General features: G+C 52.1%; 1 protein-coding gene across 2 annotated transcripts in view; it reads left to right on the forward strand.

Moving 5' to 3' along the window:
- LOC111142633 (transport and golgi organization 2 homolog) overlaps positions 1-22,024 on the forward strand; it is a 40,355-nt gene extending 18,331 nt beyond the window's left edge. Inside the window, exons 3-10 of one of the 2 annotated variants that reach the window (XM_022495942.1) lie at positions 651-663; positions 3,149-3,237; positions 9,220-9,339; positions 9,915-10,029; positions 13,718-13,788; positions 17,648-17,801; positions 19,338-19,442; positions 20,973-22,024. In XM_022495942.1, the coding sequence (XP_022351650.1) occupies positions 651-663; positions 3,149-3,237; positions 9,220-9,339; positions 9,915-10,029; positions 13,718-13,788; positions 17,648-17,801; positions 19,338-19,442; positions 20,973-21,093 (788 nt within the window). In that variant the 3' untranslated portion in view covers positions 21,094-22,024. The remainder of the gene's footprint in view (positions 1-650; positions 664-3,148; positions 3,238-9,219; positions 9,340-9,914; positions 10,030-13,717; positions 13,789-17,647; positions 17,802-19,337; positions 19,443-20,972) is intronic. The other variant, XM_022495941.1, reaches the window with a different exon arrangement.
- Positions 22,025-22,173: the final 149 nt, after the last annotated feature.

The raw sequence follows: 22,173 nt of genomic DNA on the forward strand, positions 1-22,173 counted from the left end.
CATGGAGCTGGATGTGGGGCTCAATCCCAGGACCCTGGGATCATGACCTGAGCTGAAGGCAGACACTTAACCAACTGAGCCACCCAGGTGCCCCAGAATGCCTGTTTAGACTCACGATCTGAGTCTCCTTGTTGACTCCAGTCTGGAGGGGCTGCTGGGCGAGCTGTCAAATCCTTCTGGTGGCTTCCGTGGGACTCATCACTGCTGGTGACATCATGGGCCATGGCCCCAGGCACCTGCTACCTGGTGCTAAACTCTCCATGGCGGGTGCACAGATTTGCTCCCTCAGATGGTGCAGAGACCCCCATAGTCATAGATTTACCCCCCCCAGATGGTGTGCAGGCCCATCCCAGATGGTGCACTGACTCACCTTCTAGACAACACACAGCTCACCCCCTAGATGGTGCATAGACTCCACCATCCCGACTGTGCACAAACTCCTTCCCCCCAGGTACTGCGCAGACTGTGCACGGCAGGTGGTGCACAACCCCCCCCCCCCCCCCCCCCCGTGGTACACAGACTCTGCCCCACAGGTGGTGCACAGACTCCTCCCCATGGGTGCTGCGCAGGCTCACTCAGGTGGTGCACACCCAGTACCTCGAGACAATGCACAGACCCACCCCCAGTCGCAGGGTGAGGAATCCCATCAGTGATGAGTTGCTGGTGGTTTCAGTTATTAGAACAAAGCTTTGGGTGACTTGCTGTCCTCAGAGCCCCTGGCTTGTGGGCATGGCCCCTGCCTCTGGGCGCTGTGGCACAGATGGCCTTTTGGGGTTGCAGCACCCAGAAGTGGTAAGTGAGAGTACTTTCTCTTACTTGGAGCCTTGATGTGAGTACTCAGGCCCACATGTTTCCCGATTAGATATGTAATGGAATCCCCAGCAAACCACTAGCAATTCAGCGAAATAGTGACTCCTTTTTTTTTTTTTTTTTTTTAAGATTTTTATTTCTTTATTTGACAGAGCACAAGTAGGCAGGGCGGCAGACAGAGGGAGAGGGAGAAGCAGGCTCCCCACTGAGCTGGGAGCCCGATGTGGGGCTTGACCCCAGGACCCAGGATCACTCCTGAGCCGAAGGCAGCTGCTTAACCGACTGAGCCACCCAGGTGCCCCTAAAAAGTGACTCTTGTGGCAGCAATAACCCAGCAGTTAATATTTCTAGTTATTAACAAATGCATGTCGCTGCTCCCTATTTTAAAAATAGTAGGGAGTTGGAAATCTTAGGACAGAAGGTTCTGCTCAGTCAGCTTTTTTCCCCCTCTCCCTAATTTTTCCTTTTCTGGAAACTTACATAAGAGTCAGAACCAGAAGCCAATAGTACCAGTGTCAATTTGGGAAGCACCTCCCCGGCCTCCCTGGGTCCAGTCCCCCCCCAACCCTGCCCGTTCAAGTGAGCAGACGAGCAGGAATGTGTGTCTGAAGGAGAGCACTGTTTCCTGACCACATGGAATGACCTCCGCCCACAGGGGTTGGTGGGTTCCCCAGCCCATACAGGCAGCCCGTGGAGCAGTGCCCTCTGTGCCAGCCGGGGTGGATCCAGAATTGAATCACAGAAGAAAGGGACAAAGTAGATGTGGTGGAAGATAGGGGTCAAGGCCCAGGGGCTTCTCCCTAAGGCTGCCTACCTCAACCTGGGGCTGGGGTCCGACAGGTGGAGCTGCAGAGGACTGTTCTGGGAATGGCTGGGGGTTCATATCAGGGACAGCGACTCCTCCCTGAGTGCCTGTCCCCAAGACCTGGAGCAGCCCAGAATGCTGTGTCCGGAGGGGATAGAGAGCTGCCACAAAGTTTGGATGGGTGTCCTGAAGGTGGTGACATTTCCAGGGCGGATCCAGAGGGTTTGATGGTTATCCCCAGCCCTTGGCCTTACTGATGCCTGTGGCTGGGGCTGGGTGGGGAGGTACGGAGCTGGGGGGGTTGTTGCACACAGGACGAAAGACTTTTGTGGGCCTGGGCGGTGGTGTGGGTGCCAGTTTCACTTTCAGTTTTATGAAGTTTGTTAACTCATTTTACTGAAAGCAAGTACTCATAAAAATCATTTTTTAAAAAAAATTTTGTTTATTTGAGAGAGAAAAGAGAGTGCACGCGTGAGCAGGGCGAGGGGCAGACAGAGAGGGATAAATGGACTTTCCGAAGAGCAGAGAACCCCACATGGGGCTTGATCCCAGGACACTGAGATCAGGAGCTGAGCTGAAGGTAGACACTTAACCGACTGAGTCACCCAGGTGCCCCTAAATGTTCTTATACATCTAAGAGTCAATACAGAAATTATTTTGGAAGACTCCTTGAGGTTTGACCACTGACTAGACCGACTTGGTTTCAGACCCAGTGTGACCACAGGTGGCCAAGCCATAGTTTCTGGTCCCGTGTCCTTTGTGCACCTGCCCATGGTGCTCGGAGGGTCCTTTGGCCATCAAATCTTAGACCCAGAGAGGTCTCATGGACATGCAGTCCCACTCAGTCACTGTCTGTGTTCTTATTTAAAATGGCAAAACCACGTAGAGAATATGTTTTCTTATGTTAAAACTAGAGCTCTTCTGAAAACATGGACATCTTTTCTATTTACCAACAAAGAACTTGTTGGATTCATAATGCAAACCACTAGAGAAACACAGAAGTTCTTACCCTCTTCCTTCTCCCAGACACCCCAAAACTCAGGAGAACAGCCCCCAGAGAGCCTGTGCTCTGCTCCAATGCATACCCTGGCCCCTTCTGGTGGGCATGGTCACATTTCTAGGAAGTCACAGGCTCACGGTGGATGGCCTTGGGAAGGGACAGACGGACAGAAGGGGTACCTCTCTGCCACCAGGACACCTGGGACACGCTTGGTCCCAGCTGCTAAGGTTCCTTCCCTCTGCAGGTCCTGCCACCCTTTTTTGGTGAGTGGGGTATGCAGGGCGGGATGGGATATGCGTCTTTGCCCAGCATCTCCTCTTTTCTTCGGCAGGGTCCTAGGGCACAGTCTTGGCCGAAGGCTCCCTAGGAAACCCACCTGTCTGGAACCATCACTGACCTTTGTTTCCTGCGAGTTCCTGTCCTCTTTAGGACTTGCCTTTGTTGCTACGGAGGCAGATTTTCTTTGTCAACAGGAGGAAAACATTGGCTTTTCTGTTTTCCCTGGAGACCTTTAGTCATGCTTTCTTTTTCAGGCTCATCTTGGCAGCCAACAGGGATGAATTTTACCACAGACCATCCAAGGTCGCTGACTTCTGGGGGAACAACAATGAGGTCCTCAGTGGTGAGTCTTTCCTCAGGGGGCAGCCACAGTATGGCGGGAAGTAGGAGGCCCCGAGTGCCTCTAACTGGTACTATAAGTGCAGAACAAATGAGTGGACGCTGACTGGTCTCATGGGGGAGGCTCCCAGGTTGGGACCAGCATTGAGGTGACCAGACCCGAAGTGTCTACCCAGCACCAGCCACCTGTTTTCACGTGTTGTGGACCCCCAGAGAAGTAGCTGGAAGAATCGGTTGGTTTATTTGGCTCCACCCTTTCACAGTGGGGGTGTGGTCCGGTTCATAGGAGGTGCAGGTTCACATTCGGTCACCCCGTGAAGTGTCGTTGTGTGGTGTGTACGCACGTGTGTGCACGTACACCTGCACATGTTTCTGTTTACACGCCAGTGCGCCTCGCTCCAGAGCTGGTCTGAATTCGGGGAGCAGAGGCTTGGTTGGAGCACACTCAGATGGGAGCTGCGTGAGGAGTTCCCACAGAGAGAGGCGGAAGTGGAGGTGACATCTTTGTCCTCTGCCAGCTTAGCCCCGTGGACAGAGAGCAGTTTCTGCCCATGGGGGGCTACTTGGAGGCACGTGGACAGTGCTGGCCAGGCCAGGGTCCCTTTGCCTGCGAGCTGGGCATCAGGGAAGCACGAGGGAGCCTGGTAGAGCTGACAGGGGTGCTCAGGGGTCCAGTGGGCTGAGTGGGTAGCCTTAGGGGCCTGGGGACACCAGGTGTGCCCAGCTTTGCCTGCAATATCTAAGAGCTGGACTGTGGAACTTCTACAGAAGGCCTGTATAGACTGGTTGGGCGGTTGTGTGAGGGAAACACTGCCCAGGCTGGATCATCCTGGTACCGTGTGGGAAGAGGACAGGAGTGGGGACACTGAGGCAGGGCAGTGTCGTGGACAGGAGTTCTGCCAGGTAGTGGGGAAAGCTGCTGTGAGGCTGTGAGGTGAGACCCCTCTTGCTGAGTGCAAGAGGGACAAGAGGCTAGTCTCCTGGGTATGTCTTGGCCTCCTCAGAAGCTGCACAGGAGACCATGGAAATGTGTAGACATGAGAATAGAAATGGGGGGCAGGAGACCCCTGTTGTGTAAGCTTCAAGTACCTCAGTATGGTAACCCCAGAGGGGCTGTGTATGTGGGGTCCTTGGCTGGGCCAGCCATGGCTCTCCCAGAGGTTGAGGGTCAGGCCTGCAGGGCTACATGAGGAGGGCTGAAGGGACCTGTGGGCCTGGCCAGTACCATGCCAACCATCCTGAGCTAGAGTAGAATGGAAGGGGTTCATGGGCATGGGGCAGGCTGTGTGTGTCGCTGCTGCAGGGCATTAATGGGAGACTGAAGTGGCGTTGGGGGTGGGGGAACTGGTCAGGGTGGGTGGGGTGAGGGCCTGATGGCACTTGAGTATTTTTGTGGATGAGGACACAGATGAAGGGTTAGCCTGTTGGGCTCCTTTGGCCATCCTGGCCACCTGCTTAGGCACTCCAGCCTGCACCCTAACCCTAAATCAGGGCTAATTTGTAGTGATTTGGAGTTGGTCTCTGGCATGCTGCCCAGTGGCACTGCACCAGTTGGGGCTGGAAGACACTAAGATCCACATCCTCTCACTATCCGGCATCAGCAAGTTGTGTGCAAAACTGTAGGCCAGTGGTTCTCCAGATGTGATCTCTGAGCTACTAGCATCAGCATTTCCTTGGAACTTGTTAGAAGTTTGGAAAAATTGGGGTGTTATTTTTAAAAAATATTTTCTTTGTGTCCTGCTCTCTCTTCTCAATCTCTTTCTCTCTGTCTGCCTCTTCACACATGTATTAGTTTTCTTGAGGTTGTCCCACACTTTGATGATGCTCAATTCATTTTTTAAAAGATTTGATTTGTCAATTTTTTAAACTTAATTTTATTTTATTTTTTTTTCAGTGTTCCAAGATTCATTCTGATTTATCAATTTTTTAGAGAGCGTGCACATGCGTGTGCGTGAATGGGGGGAGGGGCAGAGGGAGAGAGAATCTCAAGCAGATACACCGCTGAGCGCAGAGCCTGATGCAGGGCTCAATCTCACTACCCTGATTTCATGACCTGAGCCAAAATCAAGAGTCAGATACTGGGGCGCCTGGGTGGCTCAGTGGGTTAAGCCTCTGCCTTCGGCTCAGGTCATGATCTCAGGGTCCTGGGATTGAGCCCCGCATCGGGCTCTCTGCTCAGCGGGGAGCCTGCTTTCTCCTCTCTCTCTATGCCTGCCTCTCTGCCTACTTGTGATCTCTCTCTCTCTGTTTCAAATAAATAAATAAAATCAAAAAAAAAAAAAAAGAGTCAGATACTTAACTGACTGAGCCACCCAGGCACCCCGATGATGTTCAATTCATTTTTTTTTAAGATTTTATTTATTTATTTGACAGACAGAGATCACAAGCAGGCAGAGAGGCAGGCAGAAAGAGAGAGGAGAAAGCAGGCTCCCTGCAGAGCAGAGAGCCCGATGTGGGGCTTGATCTCAGGACTGTGAGATCATGACTTGAGCTGAAGGCAGAGGCCTTAACCCACTGAGCCACCCAGGCGCCACTGTTCAATTCATTTTTAAAAACCTTCTTTTCTCTCTGTTTCATTTTAGGTCATTTTAATTGCCATATCTTCACAATCACTAATCTTTTTTTCTGCAGTGTCTAATCTGTTTTTAAGCCCACCATGTATTTTTTTTTTTAATCTTACACAATGTAGTTTTTATCTCTAGAGATTCAATTTTTCTCTCTTACATTTAAGTTCTTAACTGTTGTAGCATGCAGAGTATAGTTTTATTAACTGAATATCCGTGCCTGCAAAATCTGACGTCTGTTTCAGTTCTAGTTCAGTTTTAATAGATTGAACTCTTAGTAAGCAGGGCTGTGGTTTTCTGCTTCTTTGCATGCTTGGTAATTTTTGATTGGATGCCAAATGTTTATGGATTTTATCTTGTTGAGGACTGAATATTTTTGTGTATCTATAAATATTCCTGAGCTTTGTTTTGGGACACAGCCGAGATGCTCAGAAACAGTTTGATCTTTTGAGGTCTTGCTTTTAGGATTGGTTAAGTGGCTCTGAAGCTATGTCCTGACTAAGGCTAATGATTCCCTCCTCCTCAGGCATATCCTGTTATCTTCCCTGCCTGTGCTCCCTGGATCTTGAGGTTTTCTAGGCTGACTTCTGGGAACAGGCACTCTTCCCAGCCCTGTGTGAGCACTGTCTCCTCTAATCTTTTTTTTTTTTTTTAAGATTTTATTTATTTATTTGAGAGAGAGACAGTGAGAGAGAACACGAGAGGGGAGAAAGTCAGAGGGAGAAGCAGACTCTCCAAGGAGCAGGGAGCCCGATGTGGGACTCAGTCCCAGGACTCTGGGATCATGACCTGAGCTGAAGGCAGTCGCTTAACCAACTGAGCCACCCAGGCGCCCTGTCTCCTCTAATCTTTCTGGATGGTTCTTTCCTGGCCACAGTAGTTTCCTCATGCACATGTACTGATCAGTTGTCTGGTTCTGTGCAGCTCTCTCCTCTCTGGTCCTCTGTCCCAGGAGCTCTGGCTGCCTCAATCTCCCCAGGCTCCCAGCCCTTCTCCTCTGCCAGGGAGTCCAGTGGACTCTGCCTGGCCCTCCTCCCCGTACAGTGTCTTGGAGACCCTCTCCAATCTTGGGGTTCACCTAGTTTGTTTCTTGTCTCAGAGATCTCTGTCCTTTGTTTTTTGATGTCCGGTGTCTTGAAACCCACTGTTTCATGTATTTTATTTTTTGGTGGTTTTAGGTAGGAGAGTAAATCTGGTCCCTGTTGATTGGCTGGATGTGGAATTCTTGTTTACTTTTCAGCGTTTGATTTGTAGGAGTTTTTTATGCATTCTGGATTGGTATGTTGGATAAATGTATTGCCTACTCATTTTCTTAATGACATCTTCTGGTAAGCAGAATATTTTCTTTTGGTTAAGTGTGATTTACTCTTTGATGGTTTATTCTGTTTGTGTCTTTGCCTACCCTAAGGCCTTAAAGATGTTTTCCTCTTTTTGCTTCTAGAAGCCTTTTGATCTGGGGTTTTGTGTTTAGGTCTGATTTATCTTACGTTTTTGTACTTGGTGTGAGGTAGGGGTTGAGGCTCATATCTCACCCCCCACATCTCTCCAGTTCTTCTGACCTTATTTATTGAATAGCTACTCTTTTGTCTATTGCATTGCTATGGCAACTTGGTTGAAAATCATTTGAACCCATGTATGTGGATCTATTTTGGACTTCTTTGTATCCCATCGATCTGTTCATCAATGCTGATACCAACATCACACTGTCTGGATTACTGCAGCTTTTTTCAGCAAGTTTTGAAATCAGGTGGTGTTAAGTCCTCCAGCTTTGTTCTATTTCAGGACTCCTTTGGCTCCTGGCTCTTTTGTGTGTGCATAGTGATTTTAGAGTCATCTTGTGAATTTCTGTAAAACAGAAAGCTTCCTGGGATTTGGATTTGGATTGTTGACTTTTCTGGCCATTTGGGGAGGACTGTCATCTTAACAATATTGACTCTTCGGTTAAGGAACAGGGCCCATCTATCTCTCTTTTAATCATAGCTTCTTGACTTCTCTCAGTGCTACTCTGTGGTTTTCAGTCTTCAGGCATTACATGTTTTTCCTTAAATGTTTTCTTACGTTTTGTTTTGTTTAATGCTATTGTAAATGGTATTTTTAAATTTTCATTTTCTGATTCTTGACTCTATTTACTTACCAGTTCTAGGAGATTTTTTTTTTTTTTTTTAAAGATTTTATTTATTTTTTTGACAGACAGAGATCACAGGTAGGCAGAGAGGCAGGCAGAGAGAGAGGAGGAAGCAGGCTCCCTGCTGAGCAGAGAGCCCGATGCGGGGCTCGATCCCAGGACCCTGAGATCATGACCTGAGCCGAAGGCAGAGGCTTAACCCACTGAGCCACCCAGGCGCCCCACTAGGAGATTTTTTAAAAGTTAATTTTTGGGGTGTCTGGGTGGCTTAGTCAGTTAAGCGGCTGCCTTCGGCTCAGGTCATGATTCCAGGGTCCTGGGATTGAGCCACACATTGGGCTCCCTGCTCAGCAGGGAGTCTGCTTTTCCTTCTCCCTCTGCCTGCTACTCTGCCTACTTGTGATCTCTATCTGTCAAATAAATAAAATCTTAAAAAAAAAAAAATCAAATAATTTTTTAAAGTAATTTCTATATCCAACATGGGCTCAAACTTAGGACCTTGAGATCAGAAGTCCCATGCTCTTCTGACTGAGCCAGTCCGGGCCCCCCACGAGATTTTTTTTTTTGGAGGGGTAGATTCCTTTTGGATTTTCTTCACCTGTAATCCTGTCTACAAATAGAGATAGTTAACTTCTTCCTTTCTGATCTTTCCATCTTTTATTTCTTTTATAGTTATAATTTTTTATTATTATTATTATTATAAAAATGATTTTGCTGCTTTTGCCCCAGTCTTCAACTGAAATGATCCTCTAATCTAGGAAGACACTTTCCTGTGGCTTTAAGGGCCTTACCGACCCAGTGGCAAGGCCCCATGGAGGACTAACCATGGCCCAGGCCTATGGGATGAAAATGAGACAAATAGGTGGGCCTAGATGTGCTCTGGGCTCCTAGTGAATCACCCACCTTAGGGCTTATGTGTCCTGCTGTGTCCGGCTGGGGGAGGACAGCTAGCGGCCCCGCACCTGATCCAGGATGTGGGCTTGGGCCTGGTGCCTTTGCTAGGATGTGGCTGCCACTGTGCTTCCAGCACAGTGTTGATCCAATGTTGATCCAAGCATCAGGATGCATTCCACACATGCCAGGCTCCACTGCAAGTTTTAGGGACTCCCATGGGCATCAGATGTCATCTTGGGGGCAGGGTCTCTCTCACATGCCCTGTGGGCTTTGGGGCTGCCTTGCCCTGAGTAGTTCAAGACCCTTTTCCTTAGCCCAGGCTGCTGGGCTGAGCATCTGTCTCCCCAGGACACAGGGACGGGGCAGTAGGTGCTACTGGTGGTGACACTACCATCTGTCACAGGGCTTGACATGGAAGAAGGCAAGGAAGGAGGCACATGGCTGGGCATCAGCACACGGGGGAAGCTGGCTGCACTCACCAACTACCTGCAGCCACGGCAGGACCAGGATGCCCGGGGCCGAGGTACCGTGGGACGCTGGTTCCGGGGGTGGGGGGTGGGGAGGGCGGGCTTTCCTCAGGCACATGTGGTCCAGGAGGAGGAGGAAGGGGAATCAGGGTGTTTCTGGCTCTGGGACCCACTGGCTGGCATCACTGTGGGAATCCCCGCTCTGCCTGGCCCACGCAGCCCCTGCTGGCACAGACATGGTCGGCCCCTCTCAGGGAACACACTCCACATTTGTGCCCCAGGCCAAAGTGTCACTTCTGGCTCTTGTCATTGTCACCCCCCACCTGTCAGATGTTTGCAGAGCAGTACCCCTAGGAAGACAGCTCTGCGGACACACGTTGTCCCCAATGAAGGTTTTTTCCTCTCATGCTGTACTTCCATTTTGGGCATAAGGGCAGAAATATAAATAAATAAATAAATAAACCCCAACAAAAACCGAGTTCTGGATGCAGACCTCCTTAGTTGCCAGGTCAGTGAGGTATGGCTGGTGTGGGGGGTTAAGTTTAGCCTGCACTGGTCCCACATCAGTCTCCCCAGGATGAGGGACTCTGCCCTGCCACCTCGGCCATGTATGTCTGTCCCCTACCCACAGGTGAACTTGTGACCCACTTTCTGACTACAGACATGGACAGCTTGTCCTACTTGAAGAAGGTCTCTGCGGAGGGCCACCTGTACAACGGCTTTAATCTCATAGCAGCTGACCTAAGGTGGGTCTGCTAGGAGGGAGATGGCAGCCCACCGGCCACTGCCACGGAGCAGAGCTGTGGGCTTGGCAGGAAGTGGGATTCCCACCCTGCCACCCAGGTTGGGGTGCTGTGGCAGCCTCTCCAGGGACATTGCACCTGGTGGGCATGGTGAAGCTTCCCATGGGCTGGCTGACTGTTGTGGGGATGCAGGGAGCGGAACCCAGGCTTCTGGTGGCAGCGAGATGGTCACCAGCTCCTGCACATGAGCTGTGGCGTGACTGCAGCGGGCATCTCTGGTCCCGGGGGCACCCCTGGCCCACATCGGCCCCTTGCCCCTAAGGTCTCCTCCCCAGGCCTGTGGCTCAGGAGTGCCCTGTTCTGGAGCTGCCCCTCACTTGCCCTGTTCTCTGGTGCACAGAGGGGCCCCTGGAGAAGGAAGGTCCCTAGCAGCCTGGCTTCCCGGCAGTGCTGGCGGTCAGGTGCTGCTGAGCTCTGGGGCCTCCTGGTGGCTACTTTAGGGCGGTGTGTCTGAGCACATGGTGTGGCTCATCTCATGTTCTGCAAGGGGCTCAGTGGGCAGCTCCCAGGGTCTCTCTGGTGTTGTCAAAAGGGGCGACAGAGCTGTCCCAGCTGCCCATGGGCCCCGTCGCCAGAGGACACGGAAGCTGTGCTGTACAGTCATTTGGGGAAAGTTTTCCCCTCCCTGGAGTCGGGAGAATAGGCAAGGAGCAGAGGCAGGAGGAAGGGGCCCCAAAAGGCCTGGAGCCTCAGGGTTGCTGGCACTGGCTGAGAGTCAGGAGTGGGGTGGCTGGAGCCTGGTAGGGACCTGTGGCCAGTGGGGCGTTGCCAGGCCCCGTGAGGCATACAGGGGTACAGTAGGAGCAAGCAGTTAGCTGCATGGCCATGTGGGGGTGGATGCTGGGCCCTTCCTGTGCAGCACCTGGCACTGCCGTCCCATGTGCAACTGCTGCGGCCAAGCTCCCGACGGGCTACTGATGTGGCTGAGACCCTGCTGGTATGCGATGGGGCTGTGGTCCAGCAGCCCCTGGAGATAGTAGCCCCATCCTACTGATGAAGTTCTAGAACATATGTGAGGTTCGGTGGGGTAAGGTCCGGAGCCGATGACCAAGAAAGAATTTTTGAGGCATCTTTGGTGCAGAATGGTGGTTTATTAAAACATGGGGACAGGACCCGTGGGCAGGAAGAGCTGCTACCCCGGGGTTGTGAGGGGTGGCAGGTTGTGTACCATGGAGTTGGGGGCAGGTAAGGAAAAGGAAGGTTTCAATAGAACTTCCGTATGGTAAAGAGGATCTACAAGATACCTGATACCAGAGGCCCTGCCATTGTCAAGGTCATTTTGTCCTCTAGCAAGGTATTAACATTAAGATGGGTGGGAGATTCCCAAAAAATGTCACATATGTCCCACCCAGGAGTGGGGGTGGGGGAAAGTTGGAGGGTGTCAGCTTTTGCTTTGTCCTCAGCCAGCCTTCTGTTCCCTCATCACTACCAAGTGGGGACTGGGTTGGGGACACTGTTGACAGTCTTGATGCATAAGGCAGATCACGGCAGGTGGGAGGGTGGCGATGCCATAGCCGCAAAGGGTGGCCACGGTGGAGAGGCCCTGGCGGGATGTCCTCGCCTTGGATGCCCCAGGGCCCATGTGCATTTCCCAGAGCAGGGTGTACAGAGTGGCTGGTGGATTCAGGCATTGGGTGGGAACAGGGCAGGGCAGCCAGGGTGGTCTGTGCTCCGTCCCACACTTGACAGATGTGGCCTGGGAACTGCAGGGGTTTTGTGACTTTGTCCTTTAGTGAAGTGAGCATCCATCGTCCTGCCCTCCTGCCCTCCCGCCCTCCCCTTGTGCACCCCCACTGCCGATGCCCCAGAGGTCAGTGAAGGTGGTCAGCTTCCACCCCAGGAGGTGGTCAGTACGGCACAGAGGGCCCATGACCAGACACGTGGCCTGAGCCCACCTCCTTCCTCAAGAGCCCCAGGCCAACTGTGCCTAGAGTGTCCATTGCATGTGACCTGCTCAGCCCCACTCTTGCTGTACGGATCGACACACTTATGCGGAGGCTGCAGTGGCCATGGGAGGAGGTGGGTGCTGGCATGGGTGCTTGCTGGACCCGGCCCTCTCATTCTCACCATGGACAGCTCCCAGAGGGGAACTTCCATGCCTTTCTTGCCCCCCCTGTGCTGGGACCACCTTACTTGTCATTCTCTGTGCATCTGACCTGGTCTGGGAGACCAGTAGCCCAGCAGGACTCAGTGCTCAGCAACCATGTCAAGTGGCTGGGTGATGAGGGCCCTGTGCTCTGAGTGGACACCTGCATGGTCAGGCGGCTCCCGCAGGTGGGCTTGGGCCCGTTGGTGCCTGAACAGCTCTCCTGCCTCCTGGGACCACAGGGTCAGAGCCTCCCTCCCTAGACACAGCCCTCAAGGACAGGTGGTGGCCACGGCAACTGAGGGAGTTGGCCGTCAACAAGCAACCCCAGTGGTAGGTGCCAGAAAGAAGTCAGGGTCAAGGAGAAGAGCTCCTCATCGCAGTCATGGCCAGTCCCTGACCAAGCACAGCAGGAGTCGATGTCTAATCCATGGGTCTTCATGCTTTCTAGCTTTTTGCCTATTAAAAATTTCTGAAGTCTTAGCTAGATAGCTTAAGAAATGAGCCAGGGGCTGTGGGGAGGAAGAACAGGAGCAGAATGTAAAGCCACCTGGGGCCAGGTTGGGTGCAGCGGGAGGGACTTCCTGGCCTCCCCTCCCAGCCCTTTCTTTACAACGGTTCAGCTTGGAGGCTTAGGTCCCGATGTGGCGTTCTCTGCACCTGCAGGCCGGAAGGTGGCTCAGGGGCCAGGAAGAGACCTTCTCTAGTTTGCAGAGAAGGCAGTTTCAAGGAAGATTTACTATGGTATTTACGAGTGGGAACATTTTCAGCTCCCAGCCATTTGAACTATTTTTAAATGCACACTCAGCACATAAAAGTAGGCAAATGGAATCTTTGGTGCTTTGTTCAGAAGCCTCTGTTGCCCTGGGGCATCCCACTGTGTCTGGAGGTGTATGGGGATGGGCTGTGGGGGTGGGGAGTGGTGTTTGCAGGCACAGTGAGGTCATTGCCAGGGGTCTCAGATCTTAGCTCTGAGGCCCCTGGGAGGCTGGAGCCCTGACTAACTCCTGTCCTGACCCTGTGCTGGGGATGGTGATAAAGTCCTAGAATATAAGTGAGGTTCGGTGGGGTGCGGTCCGGAGCTGATGACCAAGAAAGAGTTCTTGAGACATCTTTGGTGCAAAATGGTGGTTTATTAAAGCACGGCACAGGACCCGTGGGTAGAAGAGCTGCTGCCCTGGGGTTGTGAGAGGTGGCAGGTTATGTACCATGGGGGGCGGGGGAAGGAAAAGGGAGGTTTCAATAGAACTTTCATATGCTAAAGAGGACCTACAAGATACCAGAGACCTTGTGGCCTTGCCATTGTCAAGGTCATTTTTCCCTCTAGCAAGGTATTAACGTTAAGATAGGTGGGAGATTCCTAAAGAATGTCACATATGTCCCACCCAGGAGTGGGGGTGGGGGAAGGTTGGAGGGTGTCAGCTTTTGCTTTGTCCTTAGCCAGCTTTCTATTCTCTCATCAATGGGACCATGGAGATCACCAGGTAGTGAGAGATTTGGCACCCTGTGGCTCCCATCTGACCTTCTCTGTCCTCCTCTCCACAGCACAGAGAAGGGAGATGTCATTTGCTACTACGGGAACCGGGGGGAGCCCGAGCCAGTCGTCCTGGCACCAGGTAAGCCTACTCTGGCGGGCGGTGACAAGGTGGGGGCTGTTTCTGTGGGGACACTATTGTAATTTTCAGAACCCAGGCCCCGGTCACATTTCTCTCCAGGAATTATGCTCCTTGGCCTTTGGTGTGCCTTATGCCCCCATAGTGGCCCATGGCCTACACTTGGTCCACAAGTCAGGGCTACCTTTCCCTAGCCCGGAGCCGGTGACTGCCCAGAGAGAACTGAAAACTGACAGTGTTTACAAAAGGACACAGAGGTCTCTTCTACCCCCAGTTCTGTGCGTTGGCCCAGAGGCCTTTGTGGAAGTATCTGGAAACTGCCCCTGTGATGCCCTCTCGCAGTTCTCAGTATTTGAGATCCTGTGACTGGAGATGCTTATTTTCTGCTAAAGGGAGGAAGGAAGGGACACAGAGGGGGAAGGTGGAAGGGAGGGAGTGAGGTTGTTTCAAGTATATCAGGTTGTTTCCCTGAGCTTGACCCTGCCTGATCATGTCACTTTTTAAAATTAACAGCTTTAATGAGATGTAATTCAGATATCATACTGTTGGGTCCATGGTCAAAGGAGCAAGACTGATACAAAGCGAAGATCAAGTAAAGCTTTATTTCGCGCTAAGCATTGAGAATCAAACTGACCAGCCAGGGCCGTATCTTGCAAAGAGGCGACGACCGTCTGCCTTACAGACTAGCTTTTAAGGGCAAAGGCCATGTGGTTGGACCTGGCCATGCACGGTGACCAATGAGATTTTAACGCAGAGAAAGCCGCACAGTCCTGCTAGGTCACACGTAAGTGACCAATTGAATTACAATTTACCCTATAGTAGATAGTTGAACTAGCCTATCACCTTGGTCAGAATGGGCTCCCAAAGGGCGGGGCCCATACTCCTTGGTAGCTAGGAGACAGTATGCGCCCCCCACCGATTGGATACCTCCACCTGGCCTGACCCACCCTTGTATTTGGGCTTTGTTACCTGGGACTGATTTCCGGGACTTGTTTTTAAGTAAGTTCCCTGAAGGGGGAGGGGCAGGGCCAGGATGGAGCTGCTCTGGCTAAACAGGCCCTTACAATACAATGTACTCACATACACTGTATCATTCGGTAGGTTTTAGTCTATCTGAAAAGGTGTGCAACTATCACTGATATGGAACCCTGTGACATTTTCATCACCCCAAAAGAAACCCCTGTCCCCATTAGCAGTCACCCCCCCACTCCCCTCCACCACTCAGTCCCAGACAGCCACTAACCTCCTTTCTGTCTCTGTGCATTTGCTTATTCTGAACATTTCATGCAAGTGTAATCAGCCAATATGTGGCCTTTTGTGATTCCTTTTTCCTTCCTTCCATCCTTTCTTCTTTTTAATTAACATATAATGTATTATTTGTTTCAGGGATACAGATCTGTGATTCATCAGTCTTACAGAATTCACAGTGCTCACCATAGCACATACCCTCCCCAATGTCCATCCCCCAGCCACCCCATCCCTCTCACCTCCCTCCCCTCCAGCAACCCTCAGTTTGTTTCCTGAGATTGAGTCTCTTATGGTTTCTCTCCCTCTCTGGTTTCATCTTGTTTCATTTTTTGCTCCCTTCCCCTATGATCCTCTGTCTTGTTTCTCAAATTCCTGATAATCAGTGAGATCATATGATAATTGTCTTTCTCTGATTGACTTATTTTGCTCACCATAATACCCTCTAGTTCCATCCATGTCATTGCAAATGGCAAGATTTTGATGGCTGCATAGTATTCCATTGTGTATAAATACCACATTTTTTTTATCCATCCACCTGTTGTTGGACATCTAGGCTCTTTCCATAGTTTGGCTATTGTGGACATTGCTGCTATAAACATTGTGGTCCAGGTACCCCTTTGGACCACTACATGTGTATCTTTGGGGTAAATACCCAGTAGTGCAATTGCTGGGTCGTAGGGTAGCTCTATTTTCAACTTTTTGAGGAACCTCTATACTGTTTTCCGGAGTGGCTGCACCAGCTTGCATTCCCACCAACAGTGTAGGAGGGTTCCCCTTTTTCTGCACCCTCGCCCACACCTGTCATTTCCTGACTGATTAATTTTAGCCATTCTGACTAGTGTGAGGTGGTATCTCACTGTGGCTTTGATTTGTATCTGACTGACTTCTTTCTTAACATCATGTTTTCAAGGTCTCTCTGTGTTGTAGCACAAATTAGGGTTTCATTCCTTTTTACAGCTGAATAATATTCCATTGTCTAGATAGTCTACATTTCATTTTCCCGTTCATCTGGCTGATGGACCCTTGGGTTGTTTTCAGCTTTCGGCCATCGTGGATCATGCTGCTGTAGACATTTGTTCTAAGTTTTTGCACAGATCTGTGTTTTCCTCTTTTTTATGCATATACTTAGGAGTGGTGGTGCTGGATGATAAGGTGACTGTTTAACCCCTTTGGGGAACTGCCAAACTGTTTTCCAAAGCAGCTCTACCATATACATTCCCACCAGCAGTATATGAGGTTCCAATTTTTCCACATCCTCACCAGCAGTTATTATTGTTTTTTTTAAAGATTGTTAAAATTAAAAAAATAATAATAATCTCTATACCCAGTGTGGGCCTCAAACTCAAGACCCCGAGATCAAGAGTCTCATGATCCCCTGACAGAGACAGCCAGGCGCCCCTGTCTGTCTTTTTGATTACAGCCATCCTAGTGGGTGTAAAGTAGTGTCTCCTGGTGATTTTGATTTGCCTTTCTCTGATGGCAAATGATGTTGAGCATCTTTTCATGTGCTTATAGGTCATTTGTATGTCTTCTTTGAAGAAATGCCTGTTTAGACCCTTTGGCCATTTTTAAATTGGGTTGCTTGTATTTTTATTTTTGAGTTGTAGTTCTTTTTCTCTTTTTTTGAGGTTTTATTTTTTAATTTTTTAAAGATTTTATTTACTTAAGGATGCCTGGGTGGCTCAGTCAGTTAAGCGTCTGCCTTCAGCTCAGGTCATGATCCCAGAGTTCTGGGATCAAGTTCTACATTGGGCCCCTTGCTCAGCAGGAGGGGCAGGGATGCTTCTCCCTCTCCCTCTGTTGCTCCCCTGTTCATACTCTCTCTCTCTTACTCTGTCAAATCAATTAACATCTCAAAAAGAAAAAGATTTTATTTATTTATTTATTAAGAGAGAGCATGAGTGGGGGAAAGAGGCAGAGGGAGAAGCAGACTTCCTGCTGAGCAGGGAGCCTGATGCAAGACTTGATCCCAGGACACTGGGATCATGATTTGAGCCAAGGGCAGACACCCAGGTGCCCCTAAAATTTTATTTTATTTTTTTTATATTTTTTTAAGATTTTATTTATTTATTTGTCAGAGAGAGAGAGAGAGAAAGCATAGGCAGGCAGAGTGGCAGCAGAGGCCCATTCTGATGTTGGCCGACTCCCTAACCACTGACTGATATCCAGCAGGTATCCCTCTGGCCTCAGGTTGCTATTCTCCCACTCTTGACCTTCTCAGGGAGATTGACACCTTGCAGCTTTTTCCTAACTTAGAGATGGGAGTGAGATGGGGAGGTGGTTCCTTCTTGAGGTTGCCCTTTCTTTTGCCTCATTGGAATTCAGGTTGTCAATTTCCTATCATTCTGTCCATCAAGCCTGCTTGGTGCTTGTGCCTTAAGTCTCCTGTGAGTGCCCTGCTATGCTGAGTTCTCACCCTTTGCCACACAGATGGGTTAGGAATGTGCATGGAGAAGATGCTGAAGTGTGGGGTGGTCTGGGCTCTGTGTCCCTGCCCATACTCCTAGTCCCTTGCCCAGTGCTGGGTAGGTGGGTAATCTCTGAATTACTGACATTTACCCTGAATTCCCACAATGGGGCCTCTGCCCTGGCTGGGCTGTCCCCTTCCCTGCAGGAACGTATGGACTAAGCAATGCGCTGCTGGAGACGCCCTGGAAGAAGCTGTGCTTTGGGAAGCAGCTCTTCCTGGAGGCCGTGGAGCGGAGCCAGGCTCTCCCCAAGGATGTCCTCATTGCCCAGCTCCTGCGTGTGCTCAACAATGATGAGGCGTGAGTGGGCGGAGCCTGCTGGGACAAGGAGAGGGTCCCACTTCTTCTCTAGTCCTGGGACATAAAGGCAGGCTGGCTGTGCTGCCCTGGGAGGCTTGTGGAGGTGACTGGGAACAGCTCCTCAGCCCGGGGGTGCCCGGTAGACATACTGTTCTTTGCTCTCCTCCTAACTGCTCCCCTCCTGGGTCAGTATACTTGGAAGCTCAATGCTCTCAGAGGCTCGGTGTGGGCCTTTGTGGGGCAGAGAGTAGCTGGAGGTTCCCCATGTCTGCACACAACTGGTGGGAGATTCTAGAAAGCTCCAGGTGCTCAGCAAACCACAGAAGCAAGCAGCCAGCCTGGGAGTATGTCTGGGGGTTAACTGTCCTTCCCACATGCTGTCCTACGAGTGCTGTGGCACAGACACACCTGTCCCAGGAATCGCCTGGGGGAAAGGAACTCCTGACCCAACTTCCCTAAGGTACCTCCATGGCCTCTGCACACAGTACTTGGCTCAGGGATGCCCACCCCTTCCACCCCCACCCCCACCCCCGCCACATGTCATGGCCATCCCACCTGGGAGTCAGAGGTGCTGGCCATGCTACCTTCCTCCAATGCTGCAGTGTCACCCATACTCAGGCCAGGCCCCTATCCTGCCTAGATGACCCGATAACCCCTCAGAGAACCCCAAAGGGCTGCCTCCTGCTTCTCTCTCCTGGAACCCTTCCCTGCCCCTTGCTTACTCTCCATCTCTTTTTGGAACCATGATCTTTTTGGAACCACGAACCATGGGACCTTCAGCCTCAGCATAGCCACCCCTCAGGGAAGCCCTAATTGGGCTGGTCCAGCATCCCATGCTCAACTGTATGTAAGTCATGTGGCCCTCAGTCTCTTTTCTGTCACTCCTGCTGGCCTGAAATGGGGTCCTGGCCCCTTTGACAGTTGTGGTCCCAGCACCAGCTTCAGTGACTGGCAAGTTGCAGGGCTCAAGTGGGCTCCTGTCATGTGGAGAGATGCCCATAGGGTATCTCTTGGGGCAGGCAGTGTGTGTGTGTATGTGGCTGGGGGCCCCTCAGCAAGGCCCCTGCCCCACAGCACCCCAACTGCTCAGACCTCACCAAGACAGGTAGGTGAGTTTGCTCTAAGAGATGACATCTGTCCTTCCCCGGGGGCAGGGGGTGCGGGGAGGTGTTGCCTGCACAGGTCTGACCAGATGGACCACCTCCCCCCACAGCATTTGCTGATTCAGCAGAGCCTTCCCCAGTGCTGAGCTCATAGGTGCTCCTGTCCCTGGGTCCTGGGAAAGCTCCTGGGGGCCCTGGTAGGGGGAGCTGGCCTGGCAGTCCCTGTCTGGCAGCCTGGGCCCAGTGACGGAGCCCTAAATAAAAGACTGGACTGAGACTTGAGGCCTTCAGCAGAAAAGTGCCCAGAAAACCCTGTGGCTCCCAAACCACCTTGTGAGGCTGGTAGGCTCCTTGGGCACTGCAGGCCTTGAGGATGGCAGGTGGGGCTGTGGGTGGATGGGAGGGGGTGGCAGTGACCCCTCTGTCCTTCCAGGCAGCTGCCAGACCCGGCCATTGAGGACCAGGGCAGGGAGTATGTGCAGCCCTTTCTGAGCAAGTATGCGGCTGTGTGTGTACGCTGCCCGGGCTATGGCACCAGGTATGAGGGGCTGCTGGGTGCGTTCAGTCCTGTCCCACGAGGAGCCCTGCCTTCCCTGAACTTTCTGGATTACAGAGCCTCTGCCCTGTTTACAGGCAGCTGCCATTTCAGCTTGTGGGGCTATGGGGCCAGCAGATACCACAGGTGACGGCTATGTGCAAAATGCTCACCGGCCCCCAGGGGCGCTGCAATGTTTCCTGGGCTGCTTCCTGCTCTCTATGCAGCCATGAGGGGGCTGGGATGGCTGTGGGCACCCTCAGGTTGCCAGATCCCAGTGGGGCCAGAGGTCTCACTTCCTGGCTCTTCCCCTCACTTCGCCCTATGTCCTTTGGTCTGTTACATTCTGTGTGTGACCAGGGCAGAATTAGGTCATTTCAGCCTGGGGACATCACCCAAGAAAGGGGCAACTTCTGGTCTCAGCCACAAGGGGGGAGGGAATGCCTGGGAAGGAGAAACTGTTGGCATGGGTGTCTGCTGTCCCAATAAGTTCCTTCTGTGCCTCTCTCCCTCCTGGGCAGAGGAAGATTGGCTCTGTGTGCCTGGGAGGTCTATCCCATCCCTGTGATTCTGTCTGGGGCAGCCTACCTGCTGTACTTGGAGGTGGGTGGGCTGCTGGCCCAGCCAGGACGCCCTAGGAGTGCTGTTGTGCACCTGGCCCACCTGGCCTGGAGACAGACTGTGGCCTTGGGCAAAGCAACATCTTCCTGGATTTGGCTTGAACCAGGCCCCGTGGGTACCAGCCTTGTGCCAGCCTGGTGACCGGCAGTGTGGACTGTGATGGATAGGCCAAGCTCTTGGGGGCCGGTGACCACTAAGGACTCAGGGATGGGGTGCATGGGTGGTGACAAGTGCTGAGAGATGCCACGATGATACCACATGTACTCTGGGTACATGGTGAGGTTAACACATAATGCTTGGTTTTCGAGTTCAGGTTGGCCTGAGTCTTCCATCCTCCCGCAGATGACAGCTTCAAGCCCTCTAGCTGGGGGATGGGATGGTAGGCAGGGCCAGGGTGGAGCCAGGGTGCCAGCACTGGTGCTCCAGAGCCCACCGGTTGTATGCTTGAATGGTGGCCTTTCCATTCTCAGGCTTTTCCCTTGGCAGGTGGCAGGGCATCTGTTCTCTCAGGCTTTTCCAGCACAGACTTGTTTTCTCGACTAAATTACATGCTTATGTGTAGCCACGTGCATGAGGCAGAGTGCCAGGTCTGCTCCCTGGCCAGGTGTGTGGCTGCTGGATCCAATCCTGACTGGGACCCCCAGTCTTCAGCATGCGTGTGCCTGCTCTGGGTATCAGCCTGTACCGGGGCTGCTTGGGGACCTGGTACCTGCCCTCTCTCAGGGGGAGGCAGGTGGTGACAAAGTGAGGACTGTCCTTAGGGACAGCTGGCAGGAGGAGAGAAGGTGTGCTGAGCATTTGGGATGGGTAGTCGGGGAGGAAGACAGGAGAGGGTTCCTGGTAACAGAGACCTCATTTGGGGTTCTACCAGGCAGGCAGAGGGCTGAACATGGGCCCCCTGCTCTCTTTCAGAACCAACACCATCATCCTTGTGGACGCAGATGGGCACGTGACCTTCACAGAGCGTAGCATGCTGGACAAGGACCCCTCCTGCTGGGAGACCAGCACCCACGAGTTCAAGCTGCAGAGCTAACCCCTCTCCATGGGTGTGGCCATTGGGCTCCTGGAAGGCCCTGCCTTGAGGGCCAGTATGGATAGGAGCCTCCTGTAGCCACACACACTGCCTGTGACTTAGGCAGGACCAGGGCCCTCTGGTGTTTCTGTGACCTGTCTGTGTCCGTGTGTCCAGCTCAGGGTCTGCCCTTACACCAGTGGGAGTGACAAGAGTCCCGTAGCCTGGCTCGGGGCAGGCCCAGGTGTGCTGTGCGTGTGTGAAAGCACCTGGGCCTGCACCCTGTCCAAGCATAGAGGCACACACTCAAGGCACATGCTTCCATGCACACCTGCAGGTGCATGGGCACACGTACACATGTATAGGTACCAGATGGGCACACGCATGCTCAAACGCACACACCGATCCTAGCGTACACACATATGCATGCCAGACAGACAGAGATGTGCCTCTCACATCTGCAGGCACTGCCGGCCAGTGGGTCTTTGCTTTGATCAAAACAACAGGGTTTTGTGTTTAAAAGACTTGTGTTTAAAAGTGGCTTCCTCTCTCTTGGGCGTGGTCTACTTCTGGACAGTTAGACTTGCTCTTGGAGAGGGGGCTGAAGGATAACAAGAACCCTAGGAAAACCCACTGTCATAACAGAAGAACAGGCTGGTTGGTGGTCTTTTGTGCCCTGGAGGGGGGTGGTCTCCTGTGTGCATGGGGTAGTCCTGTTGGGGGAGGAGGGTGGTCCTGCCTGAAGCACCAGGGGTCCTGTGTATGCTGGGGCACCTTGGTAGGCTCTCAGGCATCTACCTGCCCACTGGAGGTCATGGGTCTTGGGAAGGCCCTCTCAATGAGGGGACACAGCCAACCCTTGCTGTTTCCCTTCTCCTTGGGGAGTCAGACTTCATAGGAATCTGTACTTGAATGTGAGACCATGATAATAAAATTCTGAGGCTGTGGTGAGTCAGTGCATTTCAGGTCCTTGTGTGTTGGGGGACAACTGTGCAAAGGCTCAGTAGGGCTGCTCTCCTGGTCTACAGGAACTCCCAAGGCACACCCACCAGAACAAGCCTCTTTCCACTTTCTTCTTTTGCTCATGGGTCCCTGAGCACC

The sequence above is a fragment of the Enhydra lutris genome, unplaced genomic scaffold, assembly GCF_002288905.1.
Source record: "Enhydra lutris kenyoni isolate GAN:26980312 unplaced genomic scaffold, ASM228890v2 scaffoldscaffold8, whole genome shotgun sequence".
NCBI classification, from domain to species: Eukaryota; Metazoa; Chordata; class Mammalia; order Carnivora; family Mustelidae; genus Enhydra; species Enhydra lutris.